Source organism: Hyperoodon ampullatus (assembly GCF_949752795.1).
Source record: "Hyperoodon ampullatus genome assembly, chromosome: 2".
NCBI classification, from domain to species: domain Eukaryota; kingdom Metazoa; phylum Chordata; class Mammalia; order Artiodactyla; family Ziphiidae; genus Hyperoodon; species Hyperoodon ampullatus.
Genome location: NC_136915.1, coordinates 125,167,607 through 125,190,390, shown reverse-complemented (window position 1 = coordinate 125,190,390; position 22,784 = coordinate 125,167,607). Strand labels below are relative to the sequence as shown.

Genomic DNA, 22,784 nt, shown 5'->3' with positions numbered 1-22,784 from the left:
CAGGTTTTTAGAAAGGAAATTAGCTACAGGATGGTGGGTAGGTTGGCATGTGGACTACAGCAGTAGTTCCTAGTGCTGGGTGCACATTAGAATCACCTGGGGAGCTAAAAACCTGGGAAGCTAAAACACCACAGAAAAATGAGCAGATTTGAACCAGAGACTTGAAGAACAAATTTCAATGCTACAAAGTCTCACAGTAGCAGGTATAGACAAGGGTATATGGAGCAAGAGGGATTCCCATACTGTGCTCAAAGGAATCTTTATTAGAGCTTGGGAAAATTTTTGGATGACCATGTGTGTGCGGTGGCCTTACAGAGCTGTCCATAATAAGCCCCGATTGTTAGGACTGCAAGCGAAAAAGCAGCATAGAGCTGCCGCTGAGAGCTCTCCAAGCTAACAAGGCCTGGTGGCTCTCCTGAGCACATAGCCTAAAGCCAGGCAGAAACAAGGATGTCTCCACAGGGGCAGGCATGGATAGTGTAAGTGCCTTAGCCACACTCTCACAAGTAATGATTCCTTTCCATAACTAAGCTTTCTTTGGCATTCACCCTGATCTCTGTATTCTGCTGAGTTATCCTCTCCCTGAGGCAGTGAACTTGGAATGCCCTAGCTGCCTAGGTTGGGGGGAAGGGTACAAAGAATTATGGATGGAAAAGCCTCCATTATTATTCTAAACTACCCCACTGCACAAATGTCTCCCATATAAAAACAACAGTTAAAACTTCTACCCAGTAACCCCCACCCCAGCTAATGTTCCTTCGTTGTCTTTCTCTTCATAGCTAAGAATCTTAATAAAAAAAGGAGTTTGCTTGAGTGATAACCTTCACTCTGTTCATTCTTCAACACGCAGTTTGTAATTTGACTTCTGTCTACCAACCCCATTCCCATTCTGTGTTCCCTGAGGTCACCAATTGTCTTGTCCCTTGTTTTCCATGACATCTCCTTTTGTTTTCATCCAACATCTCCAACTAGACTCTTCTTCTTAGCTCCTTTTGGGGACAGCTCTCCCTCTATTTGGCTTATTAATGCCCACCAGAGTTTCATCTCCATCCATCTTTTTACTGTACATCCTTTCCTGGGAGATCTCATTCACACCCAAATTTGGAGCTCAACCTAGAAAAAATTTAAAGTCTATACACAATTCTTAGGTCAAAGGGGAAATTTTAGGACCATGAAATTGAAAACTTCTTGAAAATAACTATAATGGAAATGAGATATGAAAATGGAAATGACATCAGAATCTGTGTGATATAACCAAATCAAAACTCATTAAATGCCTATATCAAGAAAAATAAAGGCATAAAAAATGAATAGGACATTCAACTCAAAAAGCTAGGGAAAAAGGGTAAACTGAGAGAAAGCAAACGGGAGGAATGAGAGAAGATAAAAACAGAATTAATGGGGCTGGAAATCAGGGAAATAGTAGGAACTAATAAATAAAATGAAAAGCTGTTTTTTGGTAAAAGGCTAAAAAAATAAACCAATGGCAATTTTTTTTTAAAGGAGGCACAAATGCACAGATGACTTTGTGGAAATAACCATCAAAACAGAGGAAATTTTAAAATATCATAAGAGAGTGGTTTGTACAACTTTATAAGCAAATTTGAAAACCTAGCTGAAAAAGGCAACTTCCTAGTTAAATATAATTTGTCAAAGCTTATCCTAGTCTTGTGTACCTGGATTGGAACACTTAATATTGTCAAGATGGCAAAACTCCCCAAATTAATCACCAGATTCAACACAATCCCTATCAAAATCCCAGCTGCCTTTTTTTTTCTTTCAGTAATTGACAGGCTGATCCTAAAATTCATATGGAATTGCAAGGGACCTAGAATAGCCAAAAACAATCTTGAAAAAGAAGTTGATCTCACACTTCTTATTTCAAAATCTACTTCAAAGCTACAGTAATGAAGACTCTGTGATACTGGCATATGGCATAAGGCTAGACATGTAGATCAGTGGAACAGAGTTGAGAGTCTAGAAATAAACCCTTACATTTATGGTCAATTGATCTTCAGCAAAGTTGGCAAGTCAATTCAATGGAGAAAGTATAGGCTTTGCAACAAATGGTGCTGGTACAACTGAATATCCACATGCAAATGAATGAAGCATACCATATACAAAACTTAACTCAAAATAGAGGAAGAAACATAAACTCTTGGAAAAAAACATAGGTGTAAATCTTTGTGACCAAGGATTAGGCAGTGGTTTCTTAGATATGACACGTGAAGCATAAGCAACCAAGGGAGAAAAAATAGGTAAGTTGGATTTCATCAGAATTCAAAACTTCTGTGCTTCAGTGGACACCATAAAGAAAACAAAAAGACAACCACAGAATGGGAGAAAATATTTGCAAATTATATATCTGATAAGGGTCCAGCATCCAGAATATATAAGAACTCTTATATCTCAATAATAAAAATACAAATAACCCATTTATAAAGTCAGTAAAAGATTTGAATAGATATCTCTCCAAAGAACACATTTAATGGCTAATACACACATAAATATGTGCCAAACATCATTAGTTGTTAGGGAAATGGAAGTCAAAACCACAATGAAATACTACTTCAGATCTACTAGGATAATTTTAAAAAGTAAAGTAACAAATGTTGGTGAGGATGTGGAGAAATTACAACCCTCACGCTCTCCTGGTGGGAATCTAAAATGGTGCAGCCACTTTAGAAAACAGTTTTGTAGTTCTTCAAAAATATAAACATAGAGTTACCATATGACCCAGGAATTTCTTTCCTAAGTATATACCCAAGAGAAATGAAAAAATATGTCCACATAAAAACTTGTGTATGAATGTTCATAACAGCATTATTAATAATACTCTCAAAGTAGAAACAATTCAAATTTCCATCAACTGATGAATGGATAAAGAAATGTGGTATATCCACATAATGGATATTATTCAGCCATAAAAACTGAATGAAGTAGTGATACATGCTACAGCATGGATGAACCTTGAAAGCATTATGCTAAGTGAAAGAAGCCAGACAAAAAAAGGCCATATATTGTATGACATATGAAATGTCTATAATAGGCAAATCCATAGAGACAGACAGTAGATTAATGATGGTGAGGAGGTAGGTGGAGAGGAAAATGAGAAGTGACTGCTAACAGGTATGGGGATACTTTTGGAGGTGATGAAAATGTTCTAGGATTAGTAGTGGTAATGGCTGCTCACCATTGTGAATATACTGAAAACCACTGAATTATACACTTTAAAAAAAGTCAATTGCCGAAAATAAAAAGCAAAACAAAGCAAACAAACAGAGAAACTGATCCCAGTAATGGTAGAAAATCTAAACACACTAAATTACATAGAATCGGTAGGCAAGTTTTCAAAGAGCTCTTTCACAAAAAGGCTTCAATCCAGATGGTTTCATAGAATTTTTTCAAACCTAAAAATATTTTACTCCCAATGGTACTTAATCTCTTCTGGAAAATAGGAAAAGAAGAAAAACTTCCAAATTCTTTTACTGAAGTGACTATAATATTGATACCCAAAACTTAATAAAGATTGCATTAAAAAACCCTACAAAACAATCTTACTTATGAACATCTATACAAAAATTATAAATAAAATACTTGCAACAAAATGCAATAACATATTAAAGCAAAATGGGATTTATATCAGGAATGAAAGAATAGTTCTATGTTGGGAAGTGTATTAATGAATTTCATCATATTAGTAGACCTGAGAAGAAATAGCATAGGATCATATTTATAGATACTTAAGAGGCATTTGACAGACTTCAGCACACATTCATCATTTTAAAGACATGTATATCTTTAAAATACAGAGAGAGAGAAGGAAAGAGAAAGAGAAGAGGAGATTTATTTTAGGAATTGGCTCATGTAATTATGTAGGCCAAGAAGTCCCATGATCTGCCATCTGCAAGCTGGAGAATCAAAAAGCCAGTGGTGTAATTCATTCTGAGCCTGAAGGCCTGAGGACCAGGAGGATGGTTGTCCAAGGACAGGAGAAGATGCATGTCTCAACTCAAGCAAAGAGAACAAATTTGCCCTTCTTCTGCTTTTTTGTTCTATTCGGGACCTCAACAGATTGAATGATGCCCACTTAAGTTGGGGAGGGCAATCTTCTTTACTAGGTCTACAAATTCAAATGCTAGATTCTGGAGACACCCTGACAGATACATTCAGAAATAATGTTTTACCAGACAACTGGGCATCCCTTAAACCCAATCAAGTTGACACATAAAATTAGCCATCACACTCAATGAAATAGATTTTGAGGAAATAGTTCCATAACATGAAATATGTATATCTCAGCCTAAAATCCAGTTTCTTACTTAATGAGGACACACAATCAGCATTTCCATTAAATTCAGGAACAAAATAAGAATATCCATATTCCCCATTATTATTTAGTATTAGAGGATTTAGCCAGCAGTTAGACAAGTAATAACAAAGGCATAAATATTGGACACAAAATGGTAGAATGTAGAAAAGGTAGAAGAAAGAGAACTGTCTGTATTTGCAGATATGAAATCATGAAATATCTAGAAAACCCAAAAACTCAGTGGAATAATTACTGCACAGAAAAAGAAAGTTTAATGAAGTTGTAGGAAATGAATTTAATATACAGAAAGCAAAAGATTTCAGTTATACCAATAATGACCAGTTAGGTGATATAATGAAAGGTAAGACCCATTTACAATAGCACCAAAAAAGTTAAAATGTATAGACATAAATATAACAAAAAAATACAGTGCTACATTAGGAAAACCTGAAAAATATATAAAAATAGACTTGAGCAAATGGAAAGACATACCGTGTTTTTGGATAGGAATACTTGAAATCACAAAGATGTCAAGTGGTCCTAAATCAACTTATAAACTTAATATAAATATGGCTAAAATACCAACAAATTCTTTTCTGGAGCTAGACAAGTGAATTTAATGTTCATATGAAAAAATAGATAAGCAGAATGGCCAAGAAAATGCAGATAAAGGAGAGCAAGGAGGTAAATTTAGCTTTATTTGATATTAAAACATATGACAAATCCTTTATAATTTAAAGAGTATGGCATAACAGACCAATGAAATAGAACAGAAAATTCAGAAATAGTCACAAGTGCCAGTGGAAAGGTAATACATGATATAGGTGACATCTCCAGTAAGTGGGGAAAAGATAGACTTAACAACTAGATAGCCATTTAAAAAAATATAAAATTAGGTCTGTACTTCAGGTTGTATACCAAGGTAAAGTCTATATGCAACAAAAATCTAAGTGTAAAACATAAAATCTTACAAGTATTAAAAAAATATGTGGATGAATTCCTTTATGAACTTGGAGTAGAGAAAATGACTCAAAATAAAATCCAGAAGTAAAAAGATTGACACATTCTGCTTAAAAGGTTTTTTTCAAGCTAAAAACACATTGAAAAATCAAGAGATAAATGACAACTTGAGAGAATGTTATATTGCAAATGGCTAATACCCCTAATATGTAAAAGTGGTAACTCCTTAAAAATATCTGATTAACCAGAAATCTCCATTCTTTGCCCATAGAGAAAAAAGGAACTTAGTATGCCATTATTTTAAAATTTAATCTTTTTGATGTTTTAAAAAACATTTTATTTTGAAATTAATTTTAGAGTTACAGAAATGCAAAAATATTACAGAGTATTCCTGTGTATCCTTCAACCAGCTTCTTCTAATGGTCATATCTTATATAACCATAGCACAGTTATCAAAATCAAGAAATTAACATTTGTTCAAAACCACGAACTCCACCTAAAGATCTTAACTGATTTGTACCAGCTTTTCCACTAATCTCCTTTCTCTCTTCCAGGATCCAGTGCAGAATCCTATGTTGTATTTGGTTATTGTATCTCTTTAGGTCCTCCATTCTGTGACACTTCTTCAATCTTTCTGTCTTTCATGACCTTGATACTTGTGAAAAGTCTTGCTCAGTGATTTTGTAGAATGTCCCTCAGTTTGGGTATGTCAGATGTTTTGTCATGCATAGATTGAGGTAATGCATTTTTGGCAAGAATACCATAGAAGTGATTTTGTATTTTTCTCAGAGCACCATGGCTGGGGTACTTGATGTTGATATATCTCAGTGCTGATGTTAACCTTGCTCTCTTGGTTAAGGTAGTGTCTGCCAGGTTTTCCCCACTATAAGGTGGTTATTTTCCCCTTTGTAATTAGTAAATATCCTGGGGAGATATATCAAGGCCATGCAAACATCCTATTTCTCCTTAATATTTGCCCACTAATTTTAGCATACACTGGTTGATCTTATCCATAACAATGATTACTGTAGTGTTTGCCCAATGGTGTTTCAGTGTTATTTCTTAAGCTTTTTATTTGTTTGCTTTGTTTGGGCAGTGAGCAGCCATTTGGCAATGTTGAATTTGGAATTATTTAGCCCTTTTACAACAATGAAAAATGTTTTAGTCAATTAATTTAGTAAACATTTATTAAACCCTTGTTATAACCAAAGCATCCATGAGAAAAATGCAGAAGGCATAGTGATTCAGATCTGCATCCGAGTCTTCTTCTCTGTCACTACTTTTCATCCCAAATTACACTAACCACAATGATTTGTTCTAAGAAGGTATTATTACAAAGAATGCTGAGAGACAGAATCTTGGGAGTCAGAGGATGGGGACCAGCTTCCAGGTCTGCTCCATACAAGTCATGTTCCTATAGGGTGGGTCAAGTGACTTCTCTGAGTTCCAGTTTCCTTATTTTTAAAGTGGGTATTATAATATGGATTGATGTGAGAATTAAATGAGTGAATGTATAGAAAAGTATTCATTTATTGTTCAGCATATATTTACTGAGTCCCTATTAGGTGTGAGCTCCTTCTGAGTTGAAATACAGCAGTGAAAGGCTTCTGTCTTTATGGAACTTGTATTTTAGAAAGAAGAGACAGACAGTATACAAGCAAACAGATAAATAGATATAATTTCACATAGTAATAAGTGCTATAAAGTAATTAAAACAGGATGAGGTAATAAAATGTGCTATAAATGAAAACTAGGATGATATATTAGAGAAGGAGGGGTGATTAGGTGGGATGGAACAGTTTAAACATTCTGGTCAGGGAGAGTTTCTCTGGAGGTAATTTTTGAGTTAAGATATTTAAGATTAGGAGACAGCCATGTGATGAACTGGGGGAGAGCAAATATGAAGGCCCTATGAAGAGAAGGGGTTTGTGTGTTGGAGAAAAGCGAAAAAAACCCAGTGTAGCTGTGAGGAGAGTGGTATAAGATCAAGTCAGAAAGGTCAGCAGGGGCCAAATTATGTGGAGCCTTGTAGGTCATGAAAGTGAGTTTAGATTATCAGTGCATTGGAGAGCCACTGGAGGGTCTTAAGCAGAGGGAATGCATGCTGTGATTTTCACTTTTAGAAGATTGTTCTGGCTGCTGTGAGGAGAATGCGTTGAGGTGATTGGTAAGAGCAGAAGCCGAATGACTACCTGAGGGCTATGGCAGCAGTCCAGGCAAGAACGGTGGTCAGAGAATGATGGTGGGAGTAGGAGTATACTAATAATTATTATTCTTGTTATGGGCTGAATTGTGTTACCCCACAAGTTATGTCTCCAGTGCCCAGCACCTCAGGATATAATCTTATTTGAAGATAAGGTCTTTTTTTTTTTTTTTTTTGCTGTACACGGGCCTTTCACTGCTGTAGCCTCTCCCGTTGCAGAGCACAGACTCCAGCCACGCAGGCTCAGCGGCCACGGCTCACAGGCCCAGGTGCTCCGCGGCATGTGGGATCCTCCCGGACCGGGGCACGAACTCGCGTCCCCTGCATCGGCAGGTGGACTCTCAACCACTGCGCCACCAGGGAAGCCCCGAGATAAGGTCTTTAAAGAAGTGATTAAGTTGAAATGAGTGCATTAGGGCAGGCCCTAATCTAATTTGATTTGTGGCCTTACAAGAAGAAATTTGAACACACAGGGAGATACCAGGGATGCAGGCACACAGAGGAAAGACCATGTGAGGACACAGCAAGAGGACAGGTATGTACGAGACAAGGAGAGAGGGCTCAGAGGCCTCAGAGGAAACTAAACTGGCCAGCACCTTGACCTTGGACTTCTAACCTCCAGAACTGTGAGAAAATAAATTTCTGTTCTTTAAGCCACCCAGTCATGGTATTTTGTTATGGCAGCTCTAGTAAACTAATACAGTTATGGTAATGATGATGGTGATGATGATGATGGTGATGGTGATGGTGATTTTTTTTTTAATAAATTTATTTATTTATTTATTTTTGGCTCTGTTGGGTCTTCGCTGCCACGTGCGGGTTTTCTCTAGTTGTGGCGAGCGGGGGCTACTCTTCGTTGTGGCGCGCGGGCTTCTCGTTGCGGTGCCTTCTCTTGTTGCAGAGCACGGGCTCTAGGTGTGCGGGCTTCAGTAGTTGTGACACATGGGCTCAGTAGTCGTGGCTCGCGGGCTCTAGAGCGCAGGCTCAGTAGTTGTGGCGCAAGGGCTTAGTTGCTCCGTGGCATGTGGGATTTTTCCGGACCAGGGCTCGAACCTGTGCCCCCTGCATTGGCAGGCGGATTCTTCACCACTGCGCCACCAGGGAAGTCTGTGATTTCATGATAGTATTTATCACTGCCTAAAATTATCTCATACTTATTTGTGTGTGTGTGTGTGTGTGTACTTTCTGCTACCTGATTGTGAGTTCCATGGTTAGAGCAGGGACCTAGTCTATTTAATTCATGACAGTAACCACAGTGCTTAGGGCAGTGTCTGAGCCGTAGCAGATGTAAAAGTAAAGATGTCATTAACTTATTTATTTATTGTATCTCTCTATATAATGTCCAATATTTTATAGAGCCTTTTTAAAATTAATACGCAGTAGATCCAGAGTTCCTCATTTGGAGGCTGTGAACTGTAGCTCATAGGAAACTATAAGAAATAACAGAAGGTTTTCAGAAAGCATATTTTAGCAGTGGAAGAATGATCCTCACTTATTATAGGAAACTTTGGAGAAAGAGGCCTTTTCTTTTTTCTCTTTTTTTTGGCCGTGCTGTGCAGCATGCTGGATCTTAGTTCCCCACCAGGGATTGAACCTGCGCCCCCTGCAGTGGAAGCGCAGAGTCTTTTTTTGTTTTTAATTCAAGTATTTTATTCAGTGATTCAGTTATACATATATACATTATTTTTCGTATTCTTTTCTATTATGGTTTATCATAGGATATTGAATATAGTTCCCTGTGCTGTATAGTAGGACCTTGTTGTTTCTTTTTGTTTATCCATTCTACATATAATAGTTTGCATCAGCTAATCCCAAACTCCCAGTCCATTCCTCCTCCACCCCCCTCCGCCTTGGCAACCACAAGTCTGTTCTCCATGTCTGTGAGTCTGTTTCATAGATAAGTTCATTTGTGTCATATTTTAGATTCCACATATAAGTGATATCATATGGTACTTGTCTTTCTGACTTACTTTGCTTACTGTGATAATCTCTAAGTCCATCCGTGTTGCTGCAAATGGCATTATTTCATTTTTTTATGACTGAGTAGTATTCTATTGTATAAATGTATCACATCTTCTTTATCCATTCGTCTGTCGTTGGACGTTTAGGTTGTTTCCATGTCTTGGCTATTGCGAATAGTGCTGCACGAAGTCTTAAGCACTGGACTGCCAGGGAAGTCCCGAGGCCTTTCTTTGAACAGAGTAGTTCTGTTAAATAAGGAGATGAGGCATTATTTCAGCTTCATGTCATGGCTTTGCCAAAATAAGCTTAGTCTGTGAAAAAATGCCTTCCACAAGGCCAAGGTCTTTGTTTTGTTTTCTATTCTACCTGACACATAGTAGTGTTCAAAAATATTTATTGAATAAATAAAAATCATTTTCAAATCCTACTTTGTTCCTTCTTATACATTTTTGAATTGCTTTAAACATTTTCTCATACTTAGCCTAGTGTCAGCTATTTCATAGAGGAGGTACAATATTTTGCCTATTCTTTTCTCCCTTAGAATTACAGTTATCCTGAATTAGGTTTTCACTTTGTGGTCTTTTTGACCTTAGACTGCCCTTAAGCTGAAGACTCACAACCTAGCTCAATGCTACTGGCTCCACCTTGCGTCAGGAACATGATACTGCACTCACCAAAACGCAGCCTACCAAGAGCCAGCCTGCCCCTGGCTAAACATCTTAAGTGGTCCAATTGCCGTATGTAAATTAAATGATGATGCCACTATTGGACAACCTTATTGTGACTCATTTGTTGTGAAATGATTTCACCTCCATATCTACTACTCTATATATAGTGCAGCTATGGAAACAAATTCTTAACCAAAGTTAAACCAGTATTTAACCAAAAAGGCTTTTGGAGTTAGTTTGCAGTTCTTATCAATGTAAGAGAAATCTACTCTGATAAAAGAAATGTCTCTGCAGATTTTAAGGACTTTATTTTTTATAAATATATTTATTTATTTTTTCAGCTGCATTGGGTCTTCGTTGCTGTGCACGGGCTTTCTCTAGTTGAGGCGAGAGGGGGCTACTCTTCGTTGTGGTGGACGGGCTTCTCATTGCAGTGGCTTCTCTTGTTGCGGAGCACAAGCTCTAGGTGGGGGATTCAGTAGTTGTGGCTCATGGGATCTAGAGCGCAGGCTCAGTAGTTGTGGCGCACGGGCTTAGTTGCTCCGCGGTATGTGGGATCTTCCTGGACCAGGGCTTGGACCCGTGTCCCCTGCCTTGGAAGGCGGATTCCTAACCACTGCACCACCAGGGAAGTCCCTCATGGAATATTTAAAAAGTTACCAACACCAATTTTGGTAGGGCTTTCAGAGAAAATGAAAATCAGTTGTTTCACTTCAAGTTCTTAAAATCGGACTTCCCTGAAAAAAGTCCATGAAATTGATTTAAAAGGAAGAAAATTTTTTTTCCAAAGGAAAAGGTGTTTTGTTTTGTTTTTTTTTACATAGTTTGTATTCGTTTCTGGTTTGTGTATATGGTAGAACACAAGTGAGTTGGTCCTAACCGAACACAAGTGAGTTGGTCCTAACCGCGCTGGTTGTTCAGGAGATGCACCTGTCTAGAGATGGCAGGGCAGAAGTCACTTGACCTGTTGAATGATGTGGTTGGGACTCACAGGATCAGTGGTGTGCTGGAGTGAAATCACGTTGACTTGTACCAGCTCACAAGAACTGATGAGTAAGTTTTCAGGAATCCTGCAAGCCACTGTCAAAACCTAACTCATAAAAAATAAGTTATATAAACTTACAAGTAAATGACACTAAAAGCAAATGTGCTCGCATGGGCAGCACTTAGGCTAAAATTGGAATGGTACGGAGAAATTAGTGTGGCTCCTGCACGAAGGTGACACACAAACTTATAAAGCATTCTATACTCTTCCAAGTTGTTCTATGTAAAATGTAAAATAAATATTTTTATTACCAGTGAAAAATAACAAAAGTAAATACTCAAAACTTACCACTTCCTAATTACTCTACTATGTTTTTGTCTTATTTATGCTCTGGAGATGACTTATGTCTCCTGTATGGTGAGGGTACCACGTGATGGTGTGCTATTGTGCATCTCTTCCCAGCTCCGCCTTGAGTGATGTCAGATTGGCATCTTTAAACTGACCGATAGAGATGCAAATGCTCCTGATCAGGGCTTTTCCTCCTGAGGAACCAGTTGACTACATGCACACTCCTGTACACACATGAGTTTGTTTATGCCTTCTCTCTCTCTCTACTCTTCCAAAAGCCTAACAGAAAGACTTTAGAAGAAATTATTAAAATTTAAAAACTGTTTTAATTTTATTTTACTACTTTGACGTCAATATGTTCTTAAATAGTTTTTTAAAGGTGACTTTAATAATTTTAAGTACTTTAATAATTTTAATAATATTAAAATTATTTTAAAAGGTTAGTTTAAAATAATTTTCAATCAATTCACTTGATTCACAATCTTATTCAGTAGAAGTTAGATAGGTTAATCAGCCTTAATATTATATATAATTCTATCAATTACTTTCTTATTTCATATTTTTATTTCATTTTCTAGTTCCTGTCTACTATCTTATTTTCTCTTATTTCTGAACTTCTCTCTTTTATTTTCATTAAGCTTTGACATTTCTATTCCTTTCCTCCTAAAACTATATTTTCACCTCTTTCAGTGTTTTCTTAAGTTTTCCTTTTTAGATCTCTTCCTTTTCAGACCTCTTTCTTCCTAAAAAATTAATGGTCTGGTCTTTTTCTGGCCTCTGTTCTTTCTTGCATTTCTCTTTTTTTCTTAGCTCACCTTTAGGAGCCTTACAATACATGGGGCTGAATGTTCACAATATGGTTTTCTTCAGAATGGCCAGGGTCTCAGCCCCACCCAGATCCATCTTGAGTTCTTCAGAGCCCACCTGACCCTTCTGCTGCATCCAGTGTTCTTGGCACTAGGATTATAATGTGAGAGGAGCCCAGGGGATCATTTGATCTTTGGTGCCTCAGGATCTGCAAGTAAAAGAGAAGCTCTGAGTTACCTTTACTTCTGCTGTCATTTCCCTTTACTGTCCTCTCTAGGACTCTATTTAGGAACCCGGGAGGCCTCTTGAAATATGATACCTCATCCGGTATCATTTGAAGAAAGAGCACACAAGAGAGGAAGGGACTATGAGTGTTTAAACATCATCTCCCTTCTCCACCTCACTTGCCTTTGCATTATTTTCTTCTCTGTCACCCTCTCTGTGGCTTTTACAAGGCGGTGCAGTCAACCAATGGCCACAGAAAGCCACCTCCCGTTGAGCTGCCTTATGGGTCAGAGGCTGATCTGACTGTTCTGCTGGGACGTGCTACTCATCTTTAGAGAGCTTGAGCCCAGTGCTTGTTAGAGTCACTCACAAGGGGCAGGACAGGAATAAAGACACAGACGTAGAGAATGGACTTGGGGACACGGGGAGGGGGAAGGGTAAGCTGGGACAAAGTGAGAGAGTGGCATGGACATATATACACTACCAAATGTAAAATAGATAGCTAGTGGGAAGCAGCCACATAGCACAGGGAGATCAGCTCTTTGCTCTGTGACCACCTAGAGGGGTGGGATAGGGAGGGTGGGAAGGAGACGCAAGAGGGAGGGGATATGGGGATATATGTATACATATAGCTGATTTACTTTGTTATACAGCAGAAACTAACACAACATTGTAAAGCAGTTATACTCCAATAAAGATGTTAAAAAAAAAAAAAAAAAAAACCCAGCCCTTTTCCTGCAGCAGCAGGAACAGTTCCCCATGCTGCCTTCTCATTGTTTGGTCGAGGGATGAAAAGGGCTCCATCCTTTTCATACGCTTTTCTTTTACCTGAAAGAATGGTAGACTGGTATCCAGCTTCACCTCTACTTGTACTTCATGAAACAGAATATTTTAGATCTATCATCTTGGTAAGTTTTCAATATTAAATTCTAAAATACTGAGGAAAAATGTCGTAACTAATATATTTTATTGTGAAACTGAGGGCGAAGACATCCTTAATAATCAGCTTTTCAAGCCAAAATGGTAAAAATAGTATAACATGAAAAAACAAATTGTTTTATGAATAGTTTATACAAGGCAGAATTTCTTACTACTTTGGTTTTGATTATGAGAATGAAATGAAGTTTAAAAAACTTCAGGCTTATGGACGAATAGTAAATGGTACACTGAACCCTTGTGTACTTTCACTTAGATTCGCCAATTTTTAACATTTTACCACACTTGCTTTTGATTGTGTGCACTTTCTCCATATATATGTACATATATATTAATAGGTACATACATGTATATATTTATATGTATGTATTTATGCATTTTATTATTATTTTCCTTTTGCTGGACTCTTTGAGAGTAAGTTGTAGGCACTGGGACCTTTTCCCTTAAGTACTCTAGTGTGTATCCTCTGAGAACAAGAACATTCTCTTTTATAAGCCACAGGTTTTGTGTGTCTGTGTCTTTAAAAATAATCTTAGAGTCAGACCACTTGGGGAGAACTTTAAGAAGCCATTTGGCTCCTTCCCCTGCTTCTTGCAGGTAAATTCCTAAACAGTACAAAATTGATATTTTCCAAGAGTGATAAACACAGATTCCTACATAGACCGGGCCTGTAATGTAAGTGTGTGAATCAGAAGTGTAGGACAGTTCTCATGATATTTATGTATGTCCCTTCTAAACAAAGAAGCAAACCAATGCTATGCTAAACAAAACCTTATCTGAGGGCCACATTTGTTCTTTGGGTCATCAGTTTGTGATCCCTGGATCTATCTTCAAGGCTCTCATAGGGTGGCACATCCACAGCTTTCTTTAGAAGCACCTTGTTACGGTCAAGAAGTTCTCCTTTAAGCCTAAGTAAATGCTCAGTTGAGATTTATGAGAGACAGCAGTGTGCAGTGGTTAAGAGTATAGATTCTAGCTTGTGTGTGTCTGAATCCCATTTCCACTATTTACTAGGATCTTGGGAAATGGACCTGATGTTTTTGTGGTTCCGTTTTCCTCATTTGTAAAACAGTACCTACCACACAGAGCTATTGTGAGGAGATATTTTTTTCTCACATCCGTACAAATCATGATCGTGGTATAAGGGAGGTGAGTGAGATGTGAAGTCTGTTCTTTCTAGGAGTCTTAGAGGAGATGTCCATTCCTAAGCCAGAAAGCTAATTAATCTAGTTTTCTCACATCGTGAGAGATTTTGTTTCTGTTCTCATCCCCATTCTCTACTTAGCCCTCTTGTCAGACTTCTCCACAGCTGCCGAGATTTCCCTAGTCCTGAGGAAGTCGTTGCTTTAACATATTGGCTATATGTGACCTCAGGCAAGTTCTTTAACACCTTTGGGTTTTAATTTCTTCATCTGTAAAATGGAGATAATAGTAGTACCTACCTCATTGTGTGATGAGGATTAAATGAGTTGATATATGCACTGTGCTAGAATGTGCCTGGCACAGAGTAAGTGCTGTGGAGCTGTGCCATTAGGTATGACATGCATTCACTTCAGTAGGCATCCTCCTCAACTGTGTATTCTGTACTTGTGGTCTAGATTTTCTTACCACTAGCACTCTTGGGGGCGGAGGGGGGGAGCAGTTCTCTTCCTCTCTCCTCTGTAAGTGCTGTTATTAAGATACCAGTGGTCTTCTTTTTGTCCAAATCTAAAATACTTCTTATTCTCTTAGCCTTCTGTAATATTTTTAACAGTAGAGATCATCTTGCAAGTAAGGGTACTGGGCAGGGGGCACTTAAGGGGGCTATAGGAAGAAGAGAGGGTCAGATGAAGATAAGGAAGGGAACATGGGAGCGAGAGAGAGACATGGACTGATTGATGGGTTGAGACCCAGTGACGGCAGGATTTTGCAGAGGGGTTAGGTGTGGAGTGGATGAGTGGGAAATGGAATCAACAGTTACAAGATAAGTAATTTAGAAGAAGTATTGTGATAGCAAAAGGAAGCTGAGAAATAGCATGGTTGGAGGTGGTAGGGCACCTATCAGAAATTTTTTCAGGATAAGGAAGATATGTGAATGTTTTACAGCAAGAGAGGAAGCAACTAATAAAGGAAAAGAGTGAAGATGGTGAGAGAGGCAGGTGTGTCAAGACTAAGAGCCACGACTGGAACTAAGAAAAACTGAGAGGGGTTAGCTTTGTTAGGATGAGCACTTTTTATTCCTTCAAGGTTGAGAGCGTAAGGAAGGGGGTATGCACGTACTTCTAACGTGGTGTGAGGGAAGTGCCTGGAAAGGTGGTGGTATGAACTGAATGTTTGAGTCCTTCTCAAATTCATATTCATATGTTGAGGCCCTAACCCCCAACGTGATGGCATTTGGAGGTGGGGCATTTGGGAGGTGATTAGGTTTAGATGAGGTCATGAGAGTGGAGCCCCCATGATGGGATCAGGGCCCCCAGAAGAAGAGGGAGACCAGAGCCTGCTCTCCTCTCCTCCCACCCTGTGAGGACACAGCAAGAAGGTGGTTGTCTGCAAGCCTGGAAGAGGGTGGTCACCAGACCCCGAATCTGCTGGTGCCTTGATCTCAGACTTCAAGCCTCCAGAACTATGAGAAATAAATGTTTGTGGTTTAAGCCACCTAATCTGCCACCTAATTGTTAGAGCAGCCTGAGCTGACTGAGCAGGTGGTCGGAGGGTTGGTGATGGTGCCAGCCTTAGCAGTTTTCATCTCTTCAGTGAAGGAGGTGATAGGGTTTTCTGCTGGGATTAAGGGAGTCAGTGATTTGGAGCTTGAGGCAAGAGAGGCTTCCGAAGAGCTGTTTTGGGAGGCGTTTTCTAGGGAATCAAAAGGAGATGAAAGGGCTTCCCTGGTGGCACAGTGGTTGAGAATCTGCCTGCCGATGCAGGGGACATGGGTTCGTGCCCCGGTCCGGGAAGATCCCACATGCCGCGGAGCGGCTGGGCCCGTGAGCCATGGCCGCTGAGCCTGCGCGTCCAGAGCCTGTGCTCCACAACAGGAGAGGCCACAACAGTGAGAGGCCCGCATACCGCAAAAAAAAAAGGAGATGAAAGAAAGGATTGTCAGGCGACGTCCAGGACACTTGATGCTGGATGGCATGAATTTGTAGTGGACCATGGTTGATTTGTTTTGTTTTTTGTTAATTATTTTCTTCCAGCAGTGCTTTGCAGGAACAGGAAAGTAAAAGTTAGAGATGCTCAGGGTTCTGGCTTATTAGAGCAGGCAGGATGGAAGTTAAGGGGCCCAGAATCCAGGATGGTGGTAATGGCAATTTTGAATGGTTGACTATAGAATATTGAACAACCATATGTGTAGATTAATTAATTGCTAAACACAGCTGCCTGCATGAGCCCAGGGGAAACCAGTGGAGGAACCGTCCAGCCAACCCACAGAATTATGAAAAATAAGAATTCATTGTTGTTTAAGCTCCTACGTTTTGGGCAGCATGTGACCCAGCAACGGAAACCTGCAATGCTCTGCCTTGAGTTGGACAGCTGCAACCGGAAGCCTGGGGCCAAGGGAGCCGGTGCAGTAGGAGGTCAGGCCCTCAGGGAGTGGAGCAGGGGAAGAATGGAGAGGGCTTCTGGAGGGGCACACAGAGAATATGCAGCAGAGCCGGTGAAGCCCAGGCTTTAGAGTGTGAGAGCGAGGGCCGGGCTCGCCGTCTGGAAAACGGGTGCCTAGAGAGGCAGGTCATGGTGGTGAGTGGCAGATAAGAGCCCGTGCCTCCCCGTTCACTCTTGGCAGAGGACCTTGCCTTTCCACACAGAGGCGAGGCAGGCCTTCATATCCCACTCCCAACCACAAACTAGGCTTACAGATATGAAGTAGAGGACGAAGATGTGTCACATTTCTGTATTTTTCTAAATCTAATCAAATTCCATTTTCCCATGTGCCAAGACCAGGAAAAGGTCAACATTAGCCGTTCGTTGGCTTCTCCTTCTCCTCTCTCATGTTGCTCTGGGATCCCAAGGCTGATGCAGTCTTCAGGAAAAACAAGGAGAAGGAAGATCACTGTACTGCTGAGATGTCGAGGCCTGAAGGCTGGGGTAGCATCGCCTTCCTCTGTGCCAAGTTCAGCGGAAGGGATCCCGACCACATTTTCCAGAGCCCCGGAGTACAGAGGAAGAGGTTAGCTTTCCACAGGAGGCAGGTTGCGTGAGCTAGTAGACCTGTTGATTGTGTACAGGTGAGCTCTTGAGTTTTGTATTGTTCTTTAGGCCACTGTGGACTCATCAGCCAAAGGGTCTTTGCCCTTTTCTCTTATATGATCAGGTCTTTGTGTTTCAGGACTAGAGAGAAGGAAGTTTCTTGATGCTTAGAGGACATCATTAGGCTTTGTTTTCTGTGGTCTGCGTAGGCAGAGTGTGACAATCCAGCTAGATGCACTCAGAAGAGCAGAAGATGGTGATAGGTTCTTCAAAGGGAAGTAGAAAGAGGGATAGAGTAAAATTTTCTAAGGCTGTGAGGAGGATCCTGCCACCCTCTCACAGGTAGCAACTTGCTGGTGGCAGGACCTCAGATCAGATGGCTGTGTGGACACAGCACTAAGCACCTGGCCCAGCCCTTCCCACCTCCTCTGGAAGCCCACCTGCTCAGTTGACGGTAACCTCATCAGCCTTCTACTTTGCACTGGCTCATTCCCATTGGTATTAAAACATGCTCACCTCTTTCTGGTCTTAAATTAAAAAAAAAAAAATCTTCCTTGACACCATGTCCCCTTCCAGACATCTCTTCTTCCCCTTCACTTTATAGACCCATCTACCTCAACCCAGTGCAATCTGATTTCTCCCCCACTTTCAAGCGAAACATCCTTGATCAAAAATCAGAACTGATTTCCTTCTTCACTAAATCCAGTGGACATTTCTCAGAACTTGTCTTACTCGACCTCCCAGCAGCATTTGACACCAAAGATGACTCAATTTTTCCATCTCTTTCCTTAGCTTCCATGACACCACCCTGTCCTGAATTTCTGCTTTTACCGCCTGGCTCCTCTTCCCTGCGTCTAGTACAGGGACTAGACCATTGTGTCAGTGTAGGTACTCCTCTGAGCTCTTCCTGGCTCGTCATCTCTTCCAGCCGGGATACTCTTCCTAGAGGAGCTCTTCTGCTCCTGTGGCTTCGTTACCAGATCTGTGTTTCCAGCCCAGATTTTCTCCTGTGCATCCTTATACATGTCAAGTCTATGGTTTGCTTTTATCCCCCTTGAAAGCTAGTAAGTTAGTCTGTTACTGTTTCATAGATGTTGCAGAAGACATGAGACCTGGGTCAGCGACAAAGGACTTCATTTAAATATGGTTGAGGGACTTCCTTGGTGGTCCAGTGGTTAAGACTCCATGCTTCCACTGCAGGGGGCACGGGTTCAACCCCTGGTCAGGGAACTAAGATCCCACATGCTGCGAGGTGCGGCCAATAAATAAAGAAATAAGGTTGAAATTTTCTCAGAGCAGCACAAGGAGGGGATTGATTATGTTGCTGACACAGCACACTGTAATTCTAATTTTCTCTTTATGTACTGTACTTGTCTTTGCAAAGTGTGAATCATGATGGCAGCTATTGCCTAGAAAAGTACCATCAAAAGGAGTATTAGGGCTTCCCTGGTGGTGTAGTGGTTGAGAGTTCGCCTGCCGATGCCGGGGACACGGGTTCGTGCCCCGGCCTGGGAGGATCCCACATGCTGCAGAGTGGCTGGGCCCGTGAGCCATGGCCGCTGAGCCTGCGCGTCCGGAGCCTGTGCTCCGCAGCGGGAGAGGCCACAACAGTGAGAGGCCCGTGTACCGCAAAAAAAAAAAAAAAAAAAGGAGTATTACACATACAATTTAAAATTTTCTAGTAACCATATTTTAAAGAAGTAAAAGAAAGGGCATTTTAACAATATGTTTTATTTAACTGATATGTCTAAAATATTATGATTTCCACATGTAATCAATTAAAATTTTTTAATGAGATATTTTACATTTTTTTCACACTAAGTTTTTGAAGTCCATGTATATTTTTTACTTAGAGCCCATTTCAGTCTGGATTAGTCACATTGCTAGTGCCCCATAGCCAGATGGAGGTAGTAGCTACGGTACTGCACGGCTCAGGCCTGAAATTTCTCTTTTTCCCCATCCCACCTCCCTGAGATTTCTAACCTGCAGGGGCGTTCAGGCCTTTCCCATCTCCCTTCCCTACCCTCCCTTTGTTTCTGTGAGTTAAGGAAGCCTTTGTTCTTGTCCTTCTGAGTCTGGAGTTGAAGCAGTTCTCTGATTCGAAGAACAGAAGGCCTAAGAGGTTACGGAGGGGATAAATCTGTGAATACTTCTCAAATTATATTTTTTGTCCCTGCCTCATTAACTATTTGTTCTAATGTATGCAATAGCCCCGTCTGATGTTACAAGAACATTACTACATTGGTGTTAGCCAGTCTTATGGGTCATCTTTAGGGGCTTCTTGAGAGAAAGTATAATCTCATAAAATATTTTTAGTGTCTAGTAGTAGCATCATTTTCAGATCCTGCCTCAATGAGGGCTGTGGGCAGGAAAAGCAGTGCAGAGGTGTTGAGCCTAAGGTGCTCAGGGAGATGTGAAACAGAGTTGGCGTGAAGACCTTACACATGTTTAGCTGGCCTTCAGATCAATCAGTGAGCGTCAAGAATCCTGTCTTCCACAGTTACTGACTTTAGGTTTTTCTCTTAAGTTGATACTCATCCTGCAGCCTCCTTAAGTGAAGAACTTAAAAATTCTTATTTAAAATATTTTCTCAGTAAAATAGACAGTAAATATAACACCACCAATATTAGCCAGAATGGTAAAGAAGCTAAATATTCTAGTTAAGTGAATATTTGTGAAATTAACATTCAAAATATCACAACTTTTTAATCATTTTAAGCGGAAATATTTAACAATCTATTATAAATCCTCTGTCTCAGCACCCAGGGAGTACTGAATATAATTTCTACTTTCCTTAGGCTATTTGTTGAATTGAATTAAATTACCATGGGGCGGGGTGGGGAGTAGCTGATATTTACTGGGTGGCTGCTCTGCTGAAAGCTGTGCTTATATTATGACGGCTCTTTGCCCTTAGACTGCTCCCAGTCCAGTTCTGAGTATTTCAAGGGAGGTACTGGGTTTTACCTACCAGGCAGAATTATGTGCACAGGGATTAACCTGCCCAGTCTAGCAAATTGCAGGGCTGGAGTTTGAACCCTAGCAGTCTGCCACTAGAGCTCTTGCTTTTAGGTTCTCTGCCACTAATGTAGACTTCACCACATTAGAAATTATCATCCTCATTTTACAGATGTGGAAACTGAGGCTTAAAAGAATCAACTAACACTTAAAGCCAGTTAGTAAGTGGCTGACCTTTCTTTTTCTTATTTCTCCCTCCTTTCTTTTCCTTTTCTAGAACTTCTTGATTTTGGTCCAAGCAGGGCTTGCACTTGCCAGTCAACACAAATACTTCTTTCTTCTCTCTTGGGTTCACTTGTCGGCCTTTTCCTTTCCTCAGAAAGTATCTTCCATCCTCTTGATACAATATTTATTGTATGACTTTGTTTGCTACGCTACATCTGCTCTGAAATAATTTAGAGAAACATAGCACTTGTCTTTTCATAGTTTATATTCTAAAGCAATTGACTGCTTTTTTCCCCAGAGAGATCGGAACAATTATCAGGTCATTAGGATGCTGCCCTAGTGAAGGAGAGCTACATGATCTGATTGCAGAGGTAAGTAGGGCTAAGAAAGTTCCATTCAGCAGACTCTCTGCGCGACTCTATCTTCTTGTAATTAAAAAAAAAAAAAAAAAAGCCTTACCTGAAGTGAAAAATGCCCTAAACTACCAAATGTGCTTAGTGAAGACATTAGGACAGCTATATGAATTAGCAAATCAACAGGATCTGCAAGAATTAATATCAGACCTTGAAGAAATATTTATGACCAGGTAATGCAATGGGTCAAGTAAGGACCTCACTTTAGATATTACACACTTTATAATTAGTTGAAGAAAGGCCAGTAGACACAGGGGACTGGCTATATGCAGAGGGAATATTGACAGATGAAGGAATATAGTAAATAACGTCATTTCAAAGGGGATAGAAGTAGTAGAGACTACAGAATATATTTGGGGAAATATAACTAACTTTCAGAAGCAGTAGTAAATAAAATAATAACTACCTTGACACTGAATTTTGAAAATGCTTATTTGTAATAGTGTAGATGAGTTGCTGGAGGGAATTATCTCATAAAGCGGTGATGAACAGCCCAAGACCAGAGAGCTTCATGCCCTGTTTGGTTTTCCAGAAGAGTGTCCAATCTGATTTCAAGTACAGCTTTCAGTTCAACAAGGCAGAGGCGGGCTTCCCTGGTGGCGCAGTGGTTGAGAATCCGCCTGCCAATGCAAGGGACACGGGTTCGTGCCCCAGTCCATGAAGATCCCACATGCCACGGAGCGGCTGGGCCCGTGAGCTACAACTACTGAGCCTGCGCATCCAGAGCCTGTGCTCCGCAACGGGAGAGGCCACAGCAGTGAGAGGCCCTCCTACCGCAAAAAACAAACAAACAAAAAACAAGGCAGAGGCCTGAAGGGAAAAAAAAATACCTGGGCAACCACCAGGAGAAGAATCTTTTCAGAATTGCTTATCTAGGTATGTGGGTTTTGGTGGAGGCCAGGGATCAACAAAGAGGATAAGGAGAAAGGCAAGGAAGTGTGATTTTATTTTTCTCCTTCTTCCTTGCACCCAGCACAGTACTTGCTTCTTCAGTGTTACACAGAAGAGAAGGAGTTGTGACTGAGTGAGTCGCTTAACCTCTGTGAATATCAGTTTCTCCATAATGACACCTACTTCAGAGTTTGCTTCAAAGATAAATGAAATAATGTATAAGAAGACATGTTTTGGGCTTCCCTGGTGGCGCAGTGGTTGAGAATCTGCCTGCTAATTCAGGGGAGAGGCCGCGATAGTGAGAGGCCCGCGCACCACGATGAAGAGTGGCCCCCGCTTGCCACAACTAGAGAAAGCCCTCGCACAGAAACGAAGACCCAACACAGCCAAAAATAAATTAATTAATTAATAAACTCCTACCCCCAACATCTAAAAAAAAAGACATGTTTTGAATCCTAAAGCACATGGAAGGTTAGAAAGATGACTCTGTTGCTCCACGTTAGCATTTTGATAACTAAAAAGAAGTACCAGTTTTTCATTAGCATTTAAAAGTATTCAGTAAAGCAGGAAATTGTTTTTTCATTTGGGGATCCAGTAAAGGTATTATTACTGAGCAGGGGGGGAATATCTGTTTTCCTTCATTGGTCCTCACTGTTTTAAAAAAAAGGTTTTGATCACTCCCGTAAAGTGATCATCATCAAAGCTAGAATTTGTGTTAGGGAGAGGA

At 40.2% G+C, this 22,784-nt stretch overlaps 1 protein-coding gene across 1 annotated transcript in view; it reads left to right on the top strand.

Annotated features, from left to right (window-relative positions):
• The window catches only part of DRC8 (dynein regulatory complex subunit 8), a 127,872-nt gene that overhangs the window by 84,536 nt on the left and 20,552 nt on the right, over nucleotides 1–22,784 (top strand). The window contains exon 3 of the mRNA XM_079696896.1: nucleotides 21,052–21,124. Within this exon, the coding sequence (XP_079553022.1) occupies nucleotides 21,052–21,124 (73 nt within the window). The remainder of the gene's footprint in view (nucleotides 1–21,051; nucleotides 21,125–22,784) is intronic.